This window comes from Epinephelus lanceolatus, chromosome 8 (assembly GCF_041903045.1).
Source record: "Epinephelus lanceolatus isolate andai-2023 chromosome 8, ASM4190304v1, whole genome shotgun sequence".
NCBI classification, from domain to species: Eukaryota; Metazoa; Chordata; class Actinopteri; order Perciformes; family Serranidae; genus Epinephelus; species Epinephelus lanceolatus.
The window spans coordinates 11,347,740-11,372,773 of NC_135741.1; the positions used below are offsets into that span (position 1 = coordinate 11,347,740).

The window sequence follows — 25,034 nt, forward strand, 5'->3', positions numbered from 1 at the left end:
AGATCCAAGTCAACAGGTGATACTTCATTCCTCCAGTCATCCAGGGGCACAATCACTGGGTATTTTCTTGGTTATTAATTTGTTAATAGTGTTTAATAGTCTGTTATAGGGCAGGGCAATGCATGATGTTATATTGATATCGTGATATGAGACTAGATATCGTCTTAGATATTGGATAAGTGTTGTGTTTTCCTGCTGTTAAAGGCTGCATTACAGCAAAGGAATGTCATTTTTGGACTGTTGTAGCTCTTCTTTTATCTCCTTTTACCCACTTAAGCTTTACATCCACATTACTGGTGATTATTTATCAAAAATCCCATTGTGTAAATATTTTGTCAGAGCACCTCTACAATATTGTCACAATATCAAAATCATTGTATTTGATCGACAACACGGTAATCGTTGATTTTCTTTATATCGCCGAGCCAAAGACTTTGAAAAACACCAGAGAACAGTAAAAAATCTCCATCACTTGTTTCCTAAAGCCCAAAGTGGTGTCTTAAAATGTGTTATATTGTCTGACGAACAAATCAAAATCCAAAGTGAATCAGCTTACAATAAAAGACGAGGAAACAGCAAATACTGACGAGAACCATCAGATTTTGGAGCTGAAACAAAGAGTCAATGAACTGATAAGTCAATTGACAGAAAGTTAATTGGAAACTACAGTATTTTTGATAATCGATTAATCATTTAAGTCGTCCACTCTCTGGTTCCAGCATCTCTAATGTGAGAAATTTTCCATGTCGAATATCATCATAAACCAAATACCTTTGGCATCTGGGCTGTTGATCGGAAAAAAAACAAACATTAAAGGGGCTGTAAGTGAAAGTCAAAGCATATCAGTTGTTCAGGGTTCTCATGAATGTGGCTGAGCTAGCAGCTAACAGCGTTAAATCCGCATGGCAGCCTCCGAGGCTGAATAATGAAGCCAATGCAGAAGTGTCAAAATCCGCAGTTCACCAAATGGCCACTTGAGGCTGGCTCCAAAACCGAGTCAATCCCCAAAGACCACTATGTTAAAATGCCCAACGCTACAGCAGATATTCTGTTTACAGCCTGGTACAAAAACTGTGTTGGTCTCCATGGCTAATTTCAACATTCATGACAACTGTACAGGGGGTGACTTTCTTTTATAACTCCCCCATTTACAATTTATCAAGGCTCAGAGTTACACATATTTAAGGGTAGAGCTGTCTGCAAGGCGTTGCTACAGTCTGTAGATGTGTCTAAATTCAGGGGCTGCAGCTTTTGAAGGACGCAGTCATTGCAGTCTATGTCGGCCACGTCCTTTGAAGACCCCATCAGCCAAACTGAACAGTCTCCGAAATGGGACAATCTGGTCTGCGGAGGATTTCCTGGTTGCATCACCAGTTGCTCTCGCTCCTGTTACCTAGCAACCAGCTGCACCTTACGAAAGAAGGAGTAAGCTAGTAAGTTAGTTAGCCCTAAATCATGGACCCAGAGATTGTTATTATATATATATACAGTACAGGCCAAAAGTTTGGACACACCTTCTCATTCAATGCGTTTTCTTTATTTTCATGACTATTTACATTGTAGATTCTCACTGAAGGCATCAAAACTATGAATGAACACATGTGGAGTTATGTACTTAACAAAAAAAGGTGAAATAACTGAAAACATGTTTTATATTCTAGTTTCTTCAAAATAGCCACCCTTTGCTCTGATTACTGCTTTGCACACTCTTGGCATTCTCTCCATGAGCTTCAAGAGGTAGTCACCTGAAATGGTTTCCACTTCACAGGTGTGCCTTATCAGGGTTAATTAGTGGAATTTCTTGCTTTATCAGTGGGGTTGGGACCATCAGTTGTGTTGTGCAGAAGTCAGGTTAATACACAGCCGACAGCCCTATTGGACAATTGTTAAAATTCATATTATGGCAAGAACCAATCAGCTAACTAAAGAAAAACGAGTGGCCATCATTACTTTAAGAAATGAAGGTCAGTCAGTCCGGAAAATTGCAAACACTTTAAATGTGTCCCCAAGTGGAGTCGCAAAAACCATCAAGCGCTACAACGAAACTGGCACACATGAGGACCGACCCAGGAAAGGAAGACCAAGAGTCACCTCTGCTTCTGAGGATAAGTTCATCCGAGTCACCAGCCTCAGAAATCGCAAGTTAACAGCAGCTCAGATCAGAGACCAGATGAATGCCACACAGAGTTCTAGCAGCAGACCCATCTCTAGAACAACTGTTAAGAGGAGACTGCGCCAATCAGGCCTTCATGGTCAAATAGCTGCTAGGAAACCACTGCTAAGGAGAGGCAACAAGCAGAAGAGATTTGTTTGGGCCAAGAAACACAAGGAATGGACATTAGACCAGTGGAAATCTGTGCTTTGGTCTGATGAGTCCAAATTTGAGATCTTTGGTTCCAACCGCCGTGTCTTTGTGAGACGCAGAAAAGGTGAACGGATGGATTCCACATGCCTGGTTCCCACTGTGAAGCATGGAGGAGGAGGTGTGATGGTGTGGGGGTGTTTTGCTGGTGACACTGTTGGGGATTTATTCAAAATTGAAGGCACACTGAACCAGCATGGCTACCACAGCATCCTGCAGCGACATGCCATCCCATCCGGTTTGCGTTTAGTTGGACCATCATTTATTTTTCAACAGGACAATGACCCCAAACACACCTCCAGGCTGTGTAAGGGCTATTTGACCAAGAAGGAGAGTGATGGAGTGCTGCGGCAGATGACCTGGCCTCCACAGTCACCGGACCTGAACCCAATCCAGATGGTTTGGGGTGAGCTGGACCGCAGAGTGAAGGCAAAGGGGCCAACAAGTGCTAAACACCTCTGGGAACTCCTTCAGGACTGTTGGAAAACCATTTCAGGTGACTACCTCTTGAAGCTCATGGAGAGAATGCCAAGAGTGTGCAAAGCAGTAATCAGAGCAAAGGGTGGCTATTTTGAAGAAACTAGAATATAAAACATGTTTTCAGTTATTTCACCTTTTTTTGTTAAGTACATAACTCCACATGTGTTCATTCATAGTTTTGATGCCTTCAGTGAGAATCTACAATGTAAATAGTCATGAAAATAAAGAAAACGCATTGAATGAGAAGGTGTGTCCAAACTTTTGGCCTGTACTGTATATTATAATATATAAATATATTATATATTATTATTTATTATTTATTGTATTATTATTTATATTATATTATATTATATTATAATCTAAAATATAAAAACTTGAGGAGATGATTGACTGCTGTTTGATATATTTCAGGCTGATGGACTGTTTTCAGGTAAACTTATTAAATTAAGATTGTTTAAGCTGTGTGCTCTTAGCTAACAGTAATGTTAACAACAGTTAACAGTTATTTAACTACTGTTAGTTAACTTAATATATAATCGTCACCGGCTTGCAGCGCATCCTGGGATAGGCTGGGCCACGAAGGATTCATCCGTTGCATCCTCCAAATTCTGGGAAAGAAAGCTGCATTTCTCGGCCGCACTTGAAGGAACCTTTGAAATGGGACGGCCTTGGTCGAGCCGATGTGACACAATCCGTCTTCAAATGTAGCCTTCGAAGGCTGCAGCCCCTGATTTGAGACACAGCTATTGAGTCAGATCCACCACAGCTCCACTGTTTGTCCAAATATGATCACTTCTGGCTCCAAAAACCAAGATGGCGACGGCTGAAATGCCAAACTCGAGGCCTCAAAACAGCAGTCCACAAACCAATGGGTGACGTCACAGAAGCTTCATCCATGATTTATACAGTCTACGGTTAAATTCATAAACAGCACTTAACAACTGCAACAGTGCTGACAGAACTAACAGTGTTAACCGGGGGGGAACAGGAGAATGGGTCCACAATGATGGCATCCCTATAATAGCAGTAACTGCTGTATGAGCGCAGTGCAAACCAGCAGGGATGGGCTAGCTAGTGGGATACACACATGCACTAACATGCACATATGGCGACACTGTCTACCACAACAAACCACAGAGTAGCTCGGATGACAACAAACGCAGAGGCAGCGTGACTTCATTCTCTGCTCAGGATGCCTTTACTCCTCCATATCATCAAATAGCAAATACTGATTTGCTGTTATATTAATGATCTGAATGTTGCGTACAGAACCTTAAAGAGGATGTCACACTGGGCTCTGAAAACTTTCCAACGTTTTATAGACTAGATGATTCATGGATTAACTGTGGGACAAAAAATCAACACATTACGTCAGATTTTTTTTTAGCAATTTAGCTAAAAAACTATATAAACAATTAATCCATCGTTAATAGTTGCTGATCTACAGTCGTCCACATTGCGGCTGTTATGAACCAAACTTTCATTCATTCCTGCACCCAACAAAGAGTGTTCTGTACAGCTGCAACTGTGAGATGATTAATCAAACAATTATATTCATTATCGATTAACCAAAAGATTATTTTCTCGTCTGATCGATTAGTTGTTTAAACTATAAAATGTCAGAAAATGGTGAAAAATATTGATCAGTGTTCCCTAAAGCCAAAGATGACGTCCTCAAATGTCTCGTTTTATCCACAACCCAATGATATTTAGTTTTCCCGCTAAAATTAGAAACTTTTAAGAGTTTTTTTGTCCTAAAATATTACTCAGATTAATCGCTTATTAAATCAGTTGATTAATTTAGTTGACAACTTTTCTGTTAATGTCACATCTCTAAAAATGAATCAGCACCTATTTGATAATCGATTGCTTTTTTGAGTACTCTTTACAGTGAAGTGCCAAACACTCATCAGTCTCAGCTTCTCATTCTCATTCATTCCTATGTTAAATTAAATTTAGTGTTTTTATATTTTTGGTTGAACAAAACATCTGAACTGTGACAGACATTTTTCCCTGGTCTCCGGTGTTTTATAGATCAAATGATTTATTGAAGAAATAGTTGGCAGCTCGATCAATAATAATCATTAGCAGTCTCCTGTGTGTCCACCGACTCAGAAATAGAAAGATACTTCAGAGGAATAAGTAGAAATCTTTTTTTATATGCAGCAAAATAATCTAGACTCAAAGGTCCTCTTACTCACTTTTAGAGCTCTCAAACATTTACAGTCTTCGTTTGCTGCATAAACTGTTCCAAAAAGTAAAGAAGGAACTTTAATTAATTAACTTTTACTTTACGTTGTTTTAATTGACGATATGATGCATGAGATTCAGTAAGGAAACCAGATATTAATGATCGATGGCGCTCCAGTACCCTCGCCACATATGGCCCTCCTCTCAGTGTAAGTAGCCTTCTGGTCTGTGCTGCACGGTCAGGGCAACACCTGGCAAATCTGCACCTGCAGGTATTCGCCGGTAGTTTGTAACAAGCACATTGAGGGCCACAGGCAGAGGTGGGGGGCTCTCTGTGGCTGACGGAGATGGGGGCTTTGTTTAGCAGAAAAATCAGCCGGGGGAGGGCCATTTATCTCTCTTGCTCTGAGTGCTACGTCCAATTGGTTGGCTCACGTGAGGCAGCTCTAGGGCCAGAGATTACACTGCAGTGCTGAGGCGTCACTCTGGCTAAACACCGCAGGCGGAGGCAGGGGGATAGAGGGGAGAGAGGAATGGGTGGGGAGGTGTGGACACACTCAATGAGACAGGGAAGGGGAAGGAAGGAAGGGAGGAAGGCCGGGAAACCTCGTTGGGAAATGTGACAGCCTCCTCTCATCATCTGCTTTCAGCGTCTTCAAACACCTGCCACAGGACTCCCACGCATGTCTTCCTCCCCTCATCTCTCTCCTTTCTTTTCCTCCACACCTACACCTTTCCCCTTTCTTCTCTCTCATTACCCTCTCTATCTCCAACTCCTCGGCTCTGTTGTCAAATCAGCACAGATATAATTACACTGACACTGTTGCAACTGTGAATTAAATGATTGTTCCCTCACAGGTGCCTATGCTTCTTTAAATCCATAATATTCACTCAGGAAGTGTTGTGGTGAAGGTGGAGCTGGTGGATGAATTGGTGGCATTAAAAGCAGGTCACAGAAATCATTGACATGTTTGCTGGCTGCTGTTAAAATACCCAAAATAGTTTTGACAGACATGCTGAGAAAACATGTTCGCTGCTGCAATCACTTTCTTAAGACTAAAAGGAGCAGGTAATTATGCTGGATATCCAGAGCTGGAACATTTGAGCTGGATTGTATTAATAATATCATGAGGTTCGTTTGAATCAGGAAACAAAGCAGTTGTTTCTGGTCAGGATGCCCTGAACTTACAAAGAGAAATACATGCAGCGTGCAAAGAAGCACCAAGTTATCCGCGTATGAAATGTGGTGCAAATTGGATGTCATGCTGAGAACAGCTGGGTTCATGGCTGGATCTCCTCAAAGAAATGTAAATTACCCGCAAAAGTCTGCAAAACTTCTGCCATGAGGAGTCTGATAAACTTCTGTCCTGTCTCTGCAGATACATACAGTAGTACAGTCAGTCAAAGAATATGCTCTGAATACTTTCACAGAGAAGAAGAAACATTCATGAAGAGGAAAGTAAAAGAGCAGGGTAAATATTCCCTAACTTAAACTTTAAAGTAGAGGCCCTGCTGGCACAAGACGTCAATATAACGTCAGAAAGACCTCAGACAGACGTTAAATTTTGGTTGGAATGGTGAAGATTTTGAGTCATCCAGGTCATGCCCAGCCAGTATTTGTATGTGGGGCCCATGTGGGTATTAAATAGGCTGAAAAATGGGCCTCCAATGGGACTGTCCACAGGTTTCAAATTGACCCTATATCATTGCTCACATGGGTGGGTTTACCCAAGTTGGCCCCAGATAAGATGCCCCATTTCGCCCCATACCCTCTTGGTACCCAGGTGGTGCTTGCGTAACCCACATGGGGCCAATTTGGGTAAACCCACCCATGTGGGCAACTGGCATGGGGCCATTATGGAACCCGTGGACATTCCCAAATACGGCCCATTTTTCAGCCCATTTACGACCCACATGGGCCCCACATACAAATGTTGGCTGGGTGGTAATCTAAAGTGCTGTATCGTAGGCAACTGGACTTGCTTAAGTTTCTTGAAGACGTTTCACCTCTCATCCAAGATCTTTAGTTCTAACATGAGTCGCAAGCGGAGTCGCAGGGTTTACACCCACACACGGGTTAAAACCAGTGACTAAAGTTACTTAACAACGCAACTTAAAACCAATAAAATATCACCATCATCCGTATTCTACATCAAATTGACGTTGGCACTGGACGTCCTGGCATTGAATTTTAGTCACCCTACATTATATTACAACCTAAATTCAACCAAAAATCAACATCTAAGACATTGGCAGCTATAACAGACCATGCCCTCCACTGAGCTGAACGTCAAAGTCCAACTAAAATTAAATTACACATTTTTTTGTCTGCTACAGCAACATATCTGCTCTGTGAATCATGTGTCCCATGTTGTTCTTTTAAAAAAAATAAACCAAAAGGGAGAAACTTATATTTAAAGTCCCCCTCCACTCAGAATGTGTTTTTTTTCTGTTTATGTCCCCTAAAATGTCAGAACTTGACTATACTGACTTGTATCTGTGCAAAGTTTGTCACTATAGAGAGGTGTTTTCACATTCCTCTACTGAAGGCGGTAATGTCTGTGCGCTTCACTAAAATCTGAGATTCAAACATACAGCGGACAAACAAGATCAAGTGCGTCACTAATACAAACACAAACTGCTGTCTAATACAGAAAGTCGTATGAAAGGGAGGAACAAACTTTGACAAAATACCGGCAAAGAAACCTGAAACCTCCAGCACAGAGTGGACTTGTCAGTACAGAGAGCAGAGTTAGCATTAGCATAGTGACGGGGGTTTTTTTTCCCCTTAGTGGTGCATGAAGCCAAAAAACTTCAACTCCTGCGTATAAAGTGATTTGCATGGTCAGCACTGCTTCTGCACTGTGGGGCCAATAGAGCAGGTGCTGTAGAGACCCTCATCAGCCAAGCCAGCTACTTCCAGTTCAGTGCTCTCCTAGCTTGAATGGAGATGATATGATTTAATTGAATGGCTTTTTGTAGACTTTTCAAATGTAATCAGACCAAACAGATCATAGGAGTCATTTTGCAGGGGTTGTGACGTTCAAAAAAATGTATCCACTGATTTACAGATGTCTCTTTAGCCATCTCAGTGTATCACATGACAGACTTGGTAGTCCAAAAATTATCCTCCAAAGCCTGGCACATGTCCTAAGGGCCTGGGGAGAATGAACAGATCTGCTTCCAGCAACTTGTTTTTTTTTAACTTATAATGTGGGAGGTCCATGTAAACAAAATATTTATCATAGCACAGTATTTTTTACATACTTTAAAATATGTTAGAGGGGGACTTTAACAACACTGTAGTTTTGCATCAGTCCAACAGAGTCCGTTATCTATCCATAGATGAAGAACTTATTTTGCATCAGCCAAGCAAACCAGCATAATGCAGAAATGTCATTCTTCACAACACAAGAGCCACAAACTCAGAACAACAGCCTACGTTAGCTTCCCAGCTACAGTCTCATTCTTACTTTAAGCACAACATGAACATGCATCTTTGTCCTGCACCTCAGCATGTGAGCCACAAAACAAATATTCACCGGGGAAATGTGCTCAGCTAATGCCAAGACGGCTACATAGATAATTAACTGCACAGCTGCAGCACATTTTAACAGCATGTAAACGTACCTTAGATTTCACCTCAGCGTGGTTGGATGGTGGTGTGGTCCTCACTGTCTTCCTGTCAGTGCAAGCTGCAGTCAATCACAGACATCAACACGCCCACCCAGGCAGGTGAGAATGGGTGTGGCCTCAATCTGCATACCTGGCTGTACTCGTATATGGATTAAACATAAAGATGTGTGCAACAGTCTGAGTGGTTAGTGTAATTTTAGTGAGTGAGATTTATCTTTTTATCTTCAGCATCTCTGTAGTTGTTTCAAAGCTGCAGGACAGAATGTGAATCACGTGATCACAAGAAATTATTATTTTAATTTGCTGTGAATAGTGTCAGGCAGTGTTTGTATCAGAGGCAGCACTGCACAGATGAAGACAGAGCCTCAGCTTTCTTCCTCACAGGGGCATGACTGACGTTAGCGTTTAGCTCAAAGCAACACTGTGTCTAAGTACAGCGTCACAGAGCAGCTAGCATGGCTGTAGATTCATCATACAGTCTGGATGGTCAGAACAGTAAAAATGTGTCTAATGATGTATGCTGGGTTTTTCTTTTCCTCTTTTTTTTAAGTCATGGAAGTCCAGAGATGATGCATGTCACATATGGAGGAGATGGTGCAGGAGGAATGTCAGAAAATGGCTGTTTTGTAAAATCAAAAACAGGAAAACAGTGCTACATTTGGTCAGATGTGTGCCAGATTTAGGCAAATCTGCTGGGCATAGAGCGCACGCAGCCAGTCTTGGCAAGATGTGGAGAATATATTGGCGAGACGGACAGAAGGGTTTATTTCTGTGAGGATGGTGCACAAAACATACTGTGGGCCCAAACACTTTCAGACTCCAGAGAATTTTTTATGATAACATATATTTACAGATATATGTATATGTCCACACTTGGGTGACAGAAAATGGACTAAATAGCAAAAGTAGGTTCTGCATAACTGGTCTGGGCATTGCCTAAATGAGCAGACCTGACTATAGTCAAGGAATATGTGAATAAAGGTGCATAGGTATAGATTTTGGAAGGATGTAGGGAAAACTTCCCCTTCAGTACTTAACATATGAATTTGTCCCTCCAAATAAAACATAAAAGTAGCAGAGGGATTTTGTTTTGACAAAATTAAAGACATTTACAACATAAGACGCTGCAGAAAATACACAAATTGGAGCATGAAAACTCCCCAGAGAGCAAGAAATTAAGTGTTTGACGATTAAGATGTTCTTGCAGAGGACCCCCAAACCCCCTGTTTCATATGTGCCCCCCCCCCCCCCCCCCACTGTTGGAAAAAAACCTACGTTCTTGAATGTGTACAATATGAGTGTCAAACATATGGCCTCTGGGCCAGAACCAGACAACCAAAGGGTCCAAACTAGCCCACTCAATGACTTCGCTGAGTGTAAAAATGGCAGAGAAGTCATTAATTCCAATTTTTCCAATTACATATAATGCTAAATGAACCAGTTTCTGTTTCCTCTCAGAGGTAACTAGGAAGCCAGTGTGCTTGGTATACTCAAAGAATATTATATTCAGCACCACTATCAAACTCATTAAGGCAAAAAATACAACATCTTGCAACGACAACTAAGAACAGAGAAGATAAATTAATTGTTGGCAGATCTGAGGAAACATAAAAGCACAAAATAGCATCAGCACCAAAGTCATACTCTGAGGATGAGTTTGCTGAAAAAGAGACATATTGTTGAAATTATCTTTTTTTCATCCTTCAGCCTTCATCTCAGTCTGTTCATCATTTGTTTTGTAAATGGGTTGTTAATTAATTTTGAACAGTTTAGCCCCGTTTCCACCGAGCAGTACGGTACAGTTCGGTTCAGTTCGGTACGCTTTCTTCCCATTTCCACAGTGAAAAGTTGTGGATGGTACCAATGGAACCGGTCCCCATTTTTGGCCCCCCCTCTGTTGGGGTACCTAGCATGGCACCTCGTACTAAAAGGTGGAGCTGTGAACAATGCAGTCTGATTGGTCAGTAGAGGACGCTCACTCTGCTCAGGGCTGAGTTGTGGCTGGTTTTGAGGCTCATGTAACCACTGTTCATACTGTGGAGAGTTTTATTAGTAGACTGTAACTATAAAATGAAAGGATGTTTTGCTGCCTCTCACAGCAGCTGGAAAAAATAACTTCATTCACTGGGCCGACTGCCGGCAACTTTTAAGGTGGAACGTTAACTTATGATGTTACTCAATGCATGAGGTGATGGCGTGAATCAATCAACACACCTTTAATTTCACTTTAAGAACTTTGGCCATCACTTTAGTTTTTATACGACACACACTTTTAGTAATAAGTGGATCTTCAAGTGTTTATATATATTAATTTCGACCAGGTTATGTGAACTGCATATATTCTAATTCTCACTCAGAGAAAAAATGCATCGCAGAGCATTGGTCCTGTGAGCTACAGCAACACTAAACCCCTGAGCTTGCCTTGGAAGGACTAAATGCACAAACCCACTATTTTTAAATGTCCCATGGAGAGAGACGCTCACTGCAGCCTGTTTTATTTTGTTCTAAAAATGATGGCGTGCAGCCTCGTTCTGTAGACGATAAACGAGGTGCAGACTTCCCTCTGTGTCACCAGTGATGAGGAAACACAGTGAGTGCTGGACGGAGCAGTGAGTGACAACAACCCCGCCCACATTTAAAGTACTGTTTGCAGTGGAAACACCAGGGTCTAGGTACCATGTCTGAAGGGTTACTCTTGGCTCCAAAGGTACCATACCGCAAGTGTTTGGTGGAAACGGGACTTTTCAGAATGTAAAGCTACTCGTAATGTTTCTTCTTTACAGTAAAAGAGAGGGATTTGAAGGCTTTGTTATTTACAGGCTGGTCCGGCCCAATTCAGATCAAAATGGGCTGTAATGTGGCCCATGGACTTAAATGAGTTTGACACTCCTGGTGTGCAACAATCCGGCCGATTGGAATAATATTTGTGCAGTTTAAGTGGGTAATATCTGTCTGGGTTGAAGCATAATGAACCCCAAATTAAGTTTAACCAAATTAGGAGGTCATGAACTGATGATTCAGAGATGAAGAGGCAAGAACGAGCTTGGGTTGCTTGAATCCTTATAAGACCTCACTATGTTTGATAGACCCCTACTGCAGTGCTAAAGATAAATTATCTGAGCCGGAAAAAAAAGGGCAGCAGTCTTGAGGTGTCCAAGGTTTTGGCAGACCTTCAGAGAAGATACACATTTTTCAGACTACAGACAAGTTGTTAAAGTAATTTAAACTGTGAGGATTATAGTCTGTGTGGACAGAGGAGGATCTGTGTGGAATATATAACACTACAGCATCAGATTTGATCGTTATAGTGAGGAGGATTGAAGAAGTCTAAAAGTACAAGATCCACCATGGAGTGTTTTGCTTGGAAGAAAATCTGTCGTTATAAACTGAACAAATACACGAGAGACATTTGGACAGACATACACAGACAGTTAAGTATCATCATCCCAACAACAACAAGACTTTTGGACAAAACCAGGCGGTATGTTTCCTGCAGTCTGCCGCTCACTGGTGTTGTTGCTGATGGACGAGCGACAAATAAACACACATGAAAACACACAGTCACAGCAGACAGATGGCATGATTTGACAGAGATTAGAACAGGCTTGTTGTTTGGTCTTTTTGTTATGGCTCCGTGTGTTTTCTTTCTTTATTTTTTTATTGTTTATTTGAAACATATTACGCTGCCAAAACGTGAAATCGTCTGGCAAGCAGAGAGGAGCGGAGGAGAAGCAGGAAAGATGTTTCTGTCTGCTCGCGGTGCTTTCAGACTTGTCTCCGTCAGTGTTTCAGGTTACTCTGCCTGCTGGCATGTTCATCTTTGGCTGTGACTCATCGTACCTTCTCAATATGTATGTTTGTTCTTGTTTGAATGGTTGAAACCATCAGAAATATACACATATGCATGGCAGCAGCTACCTGGCAAACAGATCGGCAGTCGACTGAGTGTTGAGATGATTTATGTCTGGTTTATAAAGCAGAGAATTAAATGTATGATCGTTGGATTACTTTACCAGCTCACTTTTATGCTATGCAGACCCAGATAACTGAAAATCTCTGCAGGTATGCTGTTGATGTCTATGTAAGTGTGACACACAAAGCTCAGTAATCCCCCAACAAGGTAAAGCAGAAGCACATGCCGGAGGCGTAATGTCTGTTCACTTCACTGCTTCAGCGCTGGACGGGAATTCTCACTCTCCCTCTCCTCAAACTGCTGCTTCCGTTTACTGTGAATATTTTACTTCTGGTTCTGCTGCTTTGTTAACCTGCCTAATGTTTTGTAAAGGGTTAGATAATTTTGTAATTAAGCGCCACTCTGTGCCTTCTCGCTGCAGATCCCAGTGAGACCGTGGCACTTCCCTGCGTGGATGAGTTGTAAGGGTGTGAGTGTGAGTGTGTGTGAGAGCAAGTGAGCGTCAGCGCTCCCACATGGCCTCCATGCAGGACGGGCTGAACTTCACGGCTCCTCCCTACGGCAAGGTCCTGCTGCTGGGTGCTATCGCTGCTGCCTCAGCCTTTGTTGTCACGATCCTCATCGTGGTGCTCTGCGTGGGCTGCCAGAGGTGAGGCGCCGTGCACACATGACCACAAACACACACGTACACACATACGCTCATGCACACACCAGTGGTGGAAGAAGTGCTGGGATCCTTTACTTACAGGAGATCAACAAATAAATTGAGAATTCCAATATTTGTAAACCACATGGTCTCACTCCGAAGTCGTCAGATCCGGCTCTTGGGCAGTGACTTTAGGCATCAGACACTGATGAAAAAAAGCAGTCCTTTAACGCTGGCATGATACGTGACCGGCGTCAACAGGGAAACACGGTGGGACAAGAACAAATGATATGGCGGCAAAAGTCCAAGTAGGGTGGGTGGGAGCAGTGGTGGATGGGTCCAAGAAACACCGACTTCCATCCTGTGAAGCTGTGTTCACATCCCGTAAGATTATAAACCCAAACCCTGTTCTTTTTTCCTAAACCTAACCACCTGCATTAGATGTTGGAGGAAAAATAACATCAATTTGGAGTGTTGAACCGACGTAGTGAGTTTATTTTGAAAGAGACTGTATGTAAATTTCCTGTGAAAACAGAAGTGTATTTTGAAAGAAGGCAATGCATGTAACAGGCAGAACTTCACATCTCAGAACGTCAGCGACCAACACCCAGGGTACCTTTTACGTCGTATGTGGATGTGGAAGGTCCATGACCAAATGTCAATATGTGACGAGGTCGGAGTGACAATGTGTTGCTGTAAACATGAGCTTCTCTCTCTTAAAGCCAGAAATCAAAGAAGTAAGTCTCAACATTGTGATGTCATAGGGCATAAAGTCTGGAGCTGCTCCATAGACAATGAATGGGTATGTGTACCCTTATACTCAGAACATTCCCCTGGGTGCTCTCAGTGTCATCTATAACATCCTTCACCATTCATTGTCTATGGAGCAGCTCCAGACTTTATACTTGATGACATCACAAATTTGAGTTTTAGCACTCTAGTTTTTGGATTCAGGAGAGAGTTTTTTATGTTTTGTAATATTTTTGGACTGCCTTACACCTCAGGAATAAATTCCCCTTTAAGTAAAAGTAGCAATACATCAATGTAAAATACTCGACTACAAACAAACGTCCTCCTTAAGTAAAAGTTCAGATGTGTTATTAGCTACATGTACTTAAAGTATCTACATAAAGGAAAGGAACTGCAGTAAAATGTCCTCTGTGACTAGAAGAAGAAGGACTCAGAGCTTTAACCTAAAGGGACACCTTACCTGTAGTGCTGTTTATCAGTCTAGACTGCTTTGGTGTGAGTTGCAGAGTGTTGGAGATATTGGCTGTAGATGTCTGCCTTTTTTCCAGTATAATGCAACTACATGGCACTTGGCTTGTGGTGCGCTCAAAGTGCCAAAAAAAAACACAAAACATCAAGCTACAGTTATAGCTCGACTAGGCCATTTAATTGGACTACTGTCCTTGTATACAAGCACAGGAAGGGAATTGATTTATCAACCAAAGTATGTCTGACTCCGCTACAATAGGTGGCAGTATGCCCCCTTTCAGCTTTCAGTTAGGATTGGACCTTTTTGTGGTTGATGGACAACTTTACAGCAGTACGTTTTGTCCTTCCAAAAATTCACGGCTCTACATGAAGATTTTGCCATGTTGTTACTGGCTTCTTCTTCTGCTACACATTTAATACTTTAAGTTTCTGGGTCAAAGCCCGGGGCAGATACTGTGGAGCATGTGTTGAGCACCTTGGCCAGTTGGGGTCTGATTGACTGTATACATGCAGGGGTAACTCAACTCCCAAATGCATTATCAGGGTGTGTTAATTTGACTTTGAGAAATTCGATTTAGTACAATTTCAGACGGACTAACATGTTTACATGTATTTTAAAAGTCCGTATTTACTCGGATTAACACAATAAATGATTTTTCTCTAATTTCATGTAGTAGGTGTAGTTTGGTAGAAAGAAAATAGTTCCTACATGAAACTGCTCACAACAAGGTCCGTGGATTATCTTGAGCAACCGGGTCATGATTTCTTGAAAGAGACATTGCTGTTGAATTATCAAATGAATTTTTTGGCACTTTGAGCACCACAAGCTGAGTGTCATCTAGTTCCATTATATTGGAGAGAAGGCAGACATCTCTACGGCTGATATCTCCAACACTCTGCAACTCACACCAAAACAAATTATATATTTTTGAATTTGGGGTGAACTGCCCCTTTCAGTAAAGTAGTTATACCACAGTGTAGAAATTCTTTGTTATGAGTCCTGCATTTAAAATCTTACTATACTTACTTATCCATAATCATATTCAGTATTTTATTACTGGGTTATAAATATTGATGTATTAATGTGTACATGCTGGAAAAGGTCGGGCTAATTTTAATTACTTTATATACTGCTGATTAAGTCCATCTATAAAAATATATCAAAATGTATTTGTTGATTCATATTTTGTGATAATAATTTGAATTTTTCAAAGTATCTAATGTTGTCAAATAAATGAGGTGAAGTAAAAGTATGAAGTCGCATAAGATGGAAATACTTAAGTCAAAATTAAAGTACTTCAAAATTGTACTGAAATACATTACTTGAGTAAATGTACCACCACTGGCACACACACTCTTCTGTCTCTTTCTCTCTCACACACACACACACACACACACACACGTGCAGAGTCAGAAGATGACTCAGGCAGACATGGACAGTGACTCAAACTCTGCACACAGAGACACACACACACACACACACACACACACTGAAGCGCATCGCTGTAGTAAGTGTCAACCTGTGTGACAGAGCGGTTGTGTTTACAGGAAGGGGAAGACACACAATGTTCCCGGCGAGGGTGGAAAACACCGTCTCATGGACATGGTAGGTATCAGGCAACACGCTGCTTGATGTTTTGTTTGTGCTACAGCTGAGGTAGCTGGAGCAACTTAATTCACCAGAGAACAATATCATTCAGAGGACACCTCTTCAGTCTTAATTAGAGTTTAACTGGCCCTCTGTGTGTGTGTGTGTGTGTGTGTGTGTGTGTGTATGTTGTCAGGGTATACTCAGGCAGTCGAAGCTGCGGTCCATCAGTAAATCTGACACTGAGATGAACAAGATGAACTGCAATGGCAAAAGTGAGTGCATCCTTCACATACGTATCCTGACCTGTGCTCTGTGAACGGTACCTCTCTCTGTCGTCTGGTGAAAAACTCCTCCATGGAACCAAACCGTCTGGTCTTGTTTTAGCTGCATGACAAAGCAGTTTTGGCATCATTAAAGGGGAACGTTCTCAAACACACAGACATGCAGTGGTGGAGGAGGTACTCAGATCCTTTACTGAAACAAAAGAAGTATCATAAATATTACAAGTACTGAATTTAAAATGCAACTTAAGTAAAAGTACATAAATATTATCAGCAAAATGGTCTTGAAATATCAAAACACTTTCTATGAAGATCACATCTATAATGCATAAGGCCATTCACTGTGGAGCCAAACGATAAAAACAAAGTTTTCTTTGTGAACTCAAGGTTACACAGGGTAAGAACCTGATATACAAACGGCCATTTTGCAGATGAAGTATTTCTTTGAGTACAGCGCATGAGTAAATGTATTTTATGTTTTCATCCACCACTGCAAGCATGTCATTTATCACCACATTTGAAAGCATGAAAATCAAAAAACAATGGAGATACAACAGAATCATTGGAGTCCATGAGATGGCCTAACATGGAAAATCAATTGGTGAATTTATCAGATAAATAGCATGACAAGTTACCGTAGCATGTTCTGATTTGGCTCATCCTCCCTCATTATTGCCAGCCTTGAAGTCCACAAAAACAGTAGCTACCCCCAGAAAAATGCAAATAAATATTTAGGTAAATGTTAAACATTTGTCACTGCACACTCTCCTCCACGTGCTCCGTATCTGATCTGACCCTAAATTCGTGCAAAGCCCTGATGCAGTTTACCCTGAAACAGAATTCACATTGCATTTACTGAACTCAGCCTTATTCCACTCGACTGTTCAGTCCTGATTTCTGAACATGCATCTTTCTCTCTCTCAAAGACAGAAATCAGAGAGCCAAGACGAGTCCTGGAGCTCCATCACTGACAGTCAACAGGGAACTGTGTTTGTGGGCACAGTGACAGTAGCCTGAGAGGGTTTGAAGAAATATAAGCATATGTCCTGCTTCATATTTGTCCTGCTTCCACTGCAGTGGAATGAAGTCAATTTGGACGCGTTTTCTTAAACATCTACGTCAGCTCCCAGTTTACTGTCAGCTCCAGATTGTCTCTCTGTACCAGCGAGGGATTTATTCATGTTCACAAATGTTTGTCCAGAACAAGAGGAGTAAATGTGTGTGAGTTCTGTTTCATGGTGGGTGATGGCCTGTATATGCCTTTCAGAGGCATCTAAAAAGAAAGGTCCAGCCAGTGTGGACCTTCTGCCCAGCAGGTCTAACTCTGACCTTCGTTCTCAAGGCAGGCAGCTTCCCCAGATCCCCTCTGGGACTGGAGAGGACGGAGAGCACACTTACTCTGAAGTGGGCCGAAGCTCTTCCACCACACGTACTGATGATGCCCTGTACGCCATGGTAGGCAGGGCCGGGCAGACGGACACCCCGGCCCCTCCGGCCGTACCCGCCAACACCCCGGCGCCCCCAGACCCAGACGGCGACGTAGAAGGAGGGCTACCCGAACCTGAGGCTCAGGTCATGTCTCCCCCTCATCCTCCAGAGACGGCCGAGTACGCCTGTGTTAGGAAGCTGAGGAAGGCCGACAAGGCTCCCCAGAAGAGGGACAGCGGGACGGATATGGGGGAGCCGCCAGTGCCACCTCCAAGACACGCCCCACCGTCACATCCTGCCCCTCCTCCACCACACCCTCACAGTACAAAGTTGCCCCGGAGAAATGTGGACGCTTTCAATGTCCCGGCATTTCCAAAGGTTGGTAGAGGGACTATTTTTTTTATCTAATGATTTAAAAGTTTACAAAACAGTTGGATACAGTTCAGTAGTTTGACAAGAAACATTTTAACACAAGGACAAGGTGCACTCTCACAGCTCACCTCTCTCTATCCTAAGCACATCCCATCAGACGACCACGAGTATATGCACGTGATTCACACAGTAATCATTAATTTAATCTTATTTCATAGTGGAGTAGCACGCTCAGCCCCTCCCCTGGCTCTTGCTCTGTTTATCAGACAACAAATCAGACAAAAATTACTTAGCTAGACCCCCCACTGTCCCTCCGCCTTGCTCCCCACCGCTGTGGACTGCTTTAGGGTGCTTTCAGACCTAGAGTTGTCTTGCTTTAGTCCGAATCAGGGACTGATTTTGTTACAAAGTTCAGGCAGCATTTATAAGCGGACCAGATCAAATGTCTCGTGTGAAAAAGCTGCTCTTGATTGGTCAGAGTTTCCATGTGGGAAAAATCCAGGAAGTAAACAAAATGTTGAATAAGAGTACACTGGCAAGATAAATGTGACACTTTCTAATGTCACAATGGAGGGACAACTACACAGGTTGATTTTAGCGCTGCTCATCGTGGACTATATTGCTGTCATTGTTCATTTTAGTCAAACCATACAGTTTGAAAACGAGGCGCGGCTCCAACTAGAAAACAATGTTTTGATTCATTGGATGTGCTGAATGTGCATATTAAGGCAGTACAGGAGGAGGTGCACATTAATAATCCTCCAGGACTGTAACATGCTCATGTTTAACCCAAACAATGTGTCATGTGACTGCAGTTGGTTCAGATCCAGGCCGGAACACGTTCTCACCACAAACGAACCTCACCAGAGTTCGTTTGTAACCGGACTGAGACCACCTCTCCAAGAAGGTCTCGATCTGGGTGTTTTGGTGCGCATCTGAGTGTGATTGCTGTGTTCACACCTGCCCAAACGAACCGCACTTAGGGGGCAAACTTGAGTGCGATTGAACCAAACCAAACGGGGCAGTTGTGAAAGTACCCTTAGAGGAAATCGGGCAGCAGTTTGGGAGACAGACCTCTGGTCAGCAGCTGTAGCAGCTTGAATTTGACCAGCATGAGCCCCCAGCGCTGGGTGTAACAGCAGCAACAGAAAGTTTGCTGATCCAGCGGGCTGTCTGGTCCCTCGGAGTTGGGGTTTGCACTGCTTGCTACAGCCGCTGACTGGGGTCCGTCTGGGGAGCTGCTGCTCACTCTCCCCCCACAAAGGTAGGAATAAGGCGGAGGACACACTAGGCTAGGCTCTAGGTAACATTAGCTACATTATTGTGATTTTGAAGCAGCAGCTGTGAGCCTGTATCCGCACACATTTTCTCTCCATCTCTGAAAGTCTTCACAGATATTGATAGATTTTATTTTGTTTATTGTCAGACTTTTTTTAGACTCTTTTTGATATGTCCATCTTCCTTTTTTGAGTTGCTTTGCAGTGTAGACAATTGTTAATGCTGAAAGAGCAAAATTCTTTGAAGGACTCTCTGCCAGTGAATCAGGTTTTGCCAGAAGTCTCCCATCACAGATTATCTACAGCCTGAAAGTAGAGCCAAGCAGAGGTCCAGGAGTCTAGTTTTTTCTCAGTCCACCTGAATTACAATATGCTCAAAGTTTATCTAGAGATTTTTGCAGAATGACGCCAAAATAAAACTGCCTACCCCAGCTTTAACATTATTCTATTTAGAATGTGTAAGCAACTTTAACCATCTACAACAGATAATTCCAAGTGACAGATACTCTTTATTGATTATAGAGCTTAGATTAGGCCTTTAATTTGATTATCTGTACGGGAAGAGATGAGATAAAGTGCAGAAAAATAGTATGGAAATAAGTAATATGCCCACACAAAAACTGGTTATTCATGGAAAGAGAAAAAAATCCTCACATAATTTTGGTGCCCTTGTATTTGCTGCCTCTCAAAACAAAAGGGCAATAACAGCACATCTATTTCCGATCGGCCTGAACAGCATCATCTCGTAATGTTGTAGAGGTGAACAGGATTCAGTTTTATGAGCTGAAGAAAGTGAGGAAGCGATGACCTGAGGGGGATATGAAGTGAGGAGCTAAGTTTGGTTGCTAGTGGTTCTCCAGAGGTCTGAGCGGAGCAGTGGATGAGCTCATTCAAAGCAGATTAAGATGGAAGTTGATGCCTTGTGCACTGACTTTACTAGAAAGGCCTGCAAAGTGTCAGTTCATTACTTCCACCACGGAAGTTATGTTTTTGGTTAAATTTGTTTGTCAGGAGAATTTTGGAAAGACCAGATTTTGGTCATTTTTATGGGCCATTTGGCCTCTGTGGCTCTATGGAGGGAAATGTTTGTCTGTCATTCAGTTGACCACTGTCAGATAAATTGCCATGAAGTTCAGTACAGACATTCATGTGTCTCAAAAGGTAAATCCTATTGACTTTGGTGATCCACTGACTTTTCTTCTAATGCCAGCATGAGGTTGACATTTGTGTGAAATGTCTTAGAAATCATAGGACTGAATGTCATTAAATTTGGTGCTAACATTCAGGATTAATTGTATTAACTTTGGTGATCCTCTGACTTTTAGTCTAGTGCCACCATCATCTTAAACTTTTGTCCAGTACTTTGGGTTATGACCAAATTCCTGCAAAAAACCTGGAACACACTCCCATCAGCCTCAGCTGTACTTTTTTTTTTTTAACATTAGCAAATGTTAGCATGCTAACACACTAAACTGAGTTGGTGAACATGGTAAATATTGTTACTGTTTGCTTGCTGACGTTAGCATTTAGCTCAAAGCACAGTCTCAAAGAGCTGCTAGCATGGCTGTAGACTCTTAGCAGATGGTCGTGTTAGCTAAAGACAAGGCTTTGCTAAATGTGTTGCTTTAGGTACACGAGATGTGAAATACAATCCAGAAAGTCCAATTTAAAGCTACAGCTGGTGACTTTTATTAAAATAACTTTTTGTCATATTTGCTGACACTGTCACTATATTTTGAAAGAAATTGAGCATAGTGTTAGTTCAGGCAGGACATCAGCTGATCTCAAACAGCCAATCGACTGATGGAGCAGCTGATAGATTACATGATTTCTTTCTGTGCAACCAATTGGCCAATCTCATTCAGTGTGCCCTATTTAAACTGCTCCAGCCTGCCTACTGTTGCTGCTTCCTCTGCAAGCTGCTTTGCAACCCACCTCCACCCCAGCTCCTCCTTTTCATGCTGTGTCTGACTTATCAATGTCATTTCTGTTTGTCATTGATGCTAGTGATGCTCTGTTCCTGGGGTGTCTTTGCTGCTGCTGTCCCTGCCTTAGGCTTTCCATGTAGGTGCATGGAAGGGTAGGGAGGTTTGCTCTCTCTGCCTCAGGCCTTCCTTGTTTGCACATGGAAGGGCAGAAAGGTGTGCTATCTCTGCCTTAGGTTTTTTATGTAGGCACATGGAAGAGGCTTTCTGTGTAGGCCTAAGAAAGGCAAAGAGGCCCCAGAACAGAGCCATACTGCCAAATATCATACTACAAAGGGAAATAAAGTTTTTTGACTCAAGTGTCAAAAGTGCCCTTCTCCCCTACTACTGCCTCTAATGGAATTCGCTAGAATCAGATGCCAGCACAGCAGAAACAAAATTAGAAAGTTTGTGACCTGGCCCCTCTGCTGGATACAGGCTACTGAGGAACCAAACACCACCCACCAGCCAGACCAACTTTCTCATTTACAGCAAAACAGTACACTAAAATACGCTTCTAAAAACATTTGAGGAGAGGAACAGGCAACGCAGTGACAGAATCTTGATTCCTATCTGATCAGCACTGCCTCGTTTGACAGTTCGACATGACTGACAGCTGTGTTAGAGATTCCTCCATTCACCTGCAGTAAGGCCTTTAGAGGCACTGCAAGAAAATACAGTAGGCAGAGGAATATGATGTTTTTCACAGATTATCTTTCTCATTTGGTGCTGTGTGAATACACAGACATTTTTAGCAAATACGAAAAAAGGTTATTTTTAATAAAAGTTACCGGCTACAGCTTTAAGTAACAGATCTGTAACTCTGAAGGCTCATTAGATAATCTGTGGTTGCAACAATTGCAAGGTAAGCAGTAAAAATATGGCATTCGAATTACAAAGAAATCTACCAGGAATGTGCACTGCAGACAGCTTCTCTTGCTGTTTCCCTCTGCTTTGTCAGACTGGCCTCAAGGGGGCCGTTTGTTTTCACGCAGGGCTGGAGTCGGTCTGAAGGCGGCTCTTTAGTCTGCTTCAAACACACAGAGTTGGTGCTTTCCATTACTCATACTACTATACTATTTAGTATGCCAGAGTAAGCTTTCGTATGTTCCAATAAACAGTATGTCAAATGCAGTATGCCAAGATACCAGGATGCTCTAATGCATCCGGGCACATTCTGCAGCAGAATGCTTTTCTGGCTACTCTGACCCACAGTCCTCTGCGCAGGGGGATATGTCAAATCGACTGAGCCGCAAATAGATGACAGCTCATTGACAGCTGACAGAAGACGCAACGACTGTAATCAATCACAAACAATCTGCAAACTTGAAGTTAAAACTTCATACACTGCAAAGTAACAGCAGCAGAGCTCTGTGGGTTGACCTCCGTCTCTGGTTCGGCAAACAGCGTTAAGTGGCAACATTAAGATCTGCTGTGTTCCAAATCGCTTTTAACTTTAAAATTTGCACTACGGTATGCGACAGATACATGAGGGAGAGGGTCAAAGTTCAAGGCATGTTATAACAGTGTGTGCATACTCTATGTAACAGTGTATACTTTGTAAGGGCAGCTGCAGTGCGAGCATTAAGTAAAAAGACAAAGTATGTGATTCAGAACGCAGTGAGTATCTGAGTTTGGCTTTAAAACATCTCTGGGATCTTTGTTCTGATTGTCAGGCTCAGATTTTTGTTGCTGGCTGCACTAATACGTGAAAAAAATGTCTGTGATGAATGTAACGTCTGTAGTTCTTTGTCAGCATCAGTATCAGACACATTAATATGCAGCGCATCGTCCAGGTACAGTGGAGAGTATTTCTGTCAGATTTCCTGTTGATGCTGCAGAGGATCTACACGGTTGTAATTGTGCCAGCGTTGCAGTTTTCTCTGCACTCGGCTTCATCGTGCGCGGTGTTGTGATATGTTAGCACTTCTGTGGACATTACTCTGAAGTGCGGGCAGTGAGCTGTGTTTATTTGTCGAAGACTTCTTGGTGATGCTGGGGTATTTCTGCTCTCAGCAGTGTCACCTCCTCCATATGGTCGCAGCAGCAGGAGTGTAGGCAGACTGTGCTGTTACTGTGGGCATAAAGGCTTTGTGCTCCCCTCCAGGTGACAGTGGGAGACCATTTGCTGCCCTGCATGAGGTCAGCGAGGTCGCGCTATCTGCTGTGACCTGAGTTCAGTAACACGCACAGTTCACAGGCTTACATGTGTACGCTGTCTGCTCACAGGGCTGTTGGCCACTGATATTCTTGTGGATGACGCAACATGTTGAAATTGAGTCATCCAGAACATAAGCACATGGTTCCTCACGTTAGCTCGACCTTCCAGGGAAAATCTGTTTAATACCGTATGAAATCAATCTAATACATGTCTAATGCCTGCTCTGTGCTATAACACGTCTGCATGCTTAAAGAGGTTAATTTGTCTTTTATGAACTCTGTCAGTTTTTTTGAAAGCAGCTTTAATATTCACAAATACTTAAAGAAGATAAACATGTGACAGGTTCTGCCCCAATTTGTTGTTCTGTTGACAGGAAGTGATGTTTATGGGCAACGGAGAGCAGTACATCTGGAAGCCTCCAGAGGATGAGGACATGCTCATGCACCAAAATAAAGCCCTGGGACCGCTGGGTGCTCACACAGTGGAGAATATACAACCGTCTGCTGCTGTGGTGAGTGAGGACTCTTCAGTCTCTGCATCAGCCTGGTTTATTAGTTAAATTACTGCGCTGACGCTTCCTGTTCTCAATGTTCCCCTTTAATGTACAATTAAGTAGCTTTAATATTAGATTGACTGATTTACAGTTTCCGTATTCTGTGTCTGTTATATCACCATTAAACAGATGTAACCCAGACCAGGTTTGTGTCACTCATGCACACTGTTACCAGTGCATTTGATCAAAGCACATGTTTACAGTAAGACTAAATTTTCGATGATCTTTTAAACACCAAGAAGTTTTAAAAGTGAACATTTTCTGAGGGTATTTCGAAATCCTCACAGAAATATTCTGCAAAATAAAGACATGTTTTTAACTTGCTCTCCAAGTTGCAACTCTATTTCATAATTCAAGCAAAGATAGTAGCAGAAAATGAATGTTTTTGCAGTATTTGAATGATGTGACTCATAATTTTAAAGTTTCATTATCATTTTTTCATTTTCTTGTGTCGTAAAAATGTACAAGGAGGCATTCACCTATAAAGGTAACAGCATGGGAAAAGCAGACAGAATATTTAAAAAAGGTTAAAGAAATAATTTGATGTTTTGGAATACATCCTTAGTCACTTTGCAGTTGAACACGTCTGTCTGGTGAGTATGAATTAGCTTAGCTTAGCATAAAGACTGGAAACAGGGGGAAACTGCCAGCCTGGCTCTGTCCAAAGTGAACAAAATCCACCTACCAGTACCTCTTAAACATTATACCTTGTCTGTTTAATCTGTACAAAAACCAAAGTGTTACAAGGGTTTATGTGTCAGACAATTTCTTGGCGGGATGTACTGACTTCCTTGTGTCTACAACAACATGCAACTTGCACTTGACCCACTGAAAACCACAACTTGTCATTTTTTCAACATATCCTCCCGCCACATTTCTTATCATCAATTACAAAAATTCACATACAATAGTTCATGTGATACACAACGAAATAGCGCCCTACGAATGATGTTACGTATTTA

General features: G+C 42.2%; 1 protein-coding gene across 2 annotated transcripts in view; it reads left to right on the forward strand.

The window, feature by feature from the left end:
- The window catches only part of LOC117257661 (uncharacterized), a 30,217-nt gene that overhangs the window by 2,197 nt on the left and 2,986 nt on the right, over positions 1 to 25,034 (forward strand). Inside the window, exons 2-6 of one of the 2 annotated variants that reach the window (XM_033627910.2) lie at positions 13,003 to 13,230; positions 15,994 to 16,051; positions 16,230 to 16,308; positions 17,777 to 18,123; positions 23,893 to 24,030. In XM_033627910.2, the coding sequence (XP_033483801.2) occupies positions 13,097 to 13,230; positions 15,994 to 16,051; positions 16,230 to 16,308; positions 17,777 to 18,123; positions 23,893 to 24,030 (756 nt within the window). In that variant the 5' untranslated portion in view covers positions 13,003 to 13,096. Of the gene's footprint in view, positions 1 to 13,002; positions 13,231 to 15,993; positions 16,052 to 16,229; positions 16,309 to 17,659; positions 18,124 to 23,892; positions 24,031 to 25,034 lie in introns of both variants that reach the window. The other variant, XM_033627909.2, reaches the window with a different exon arrangement.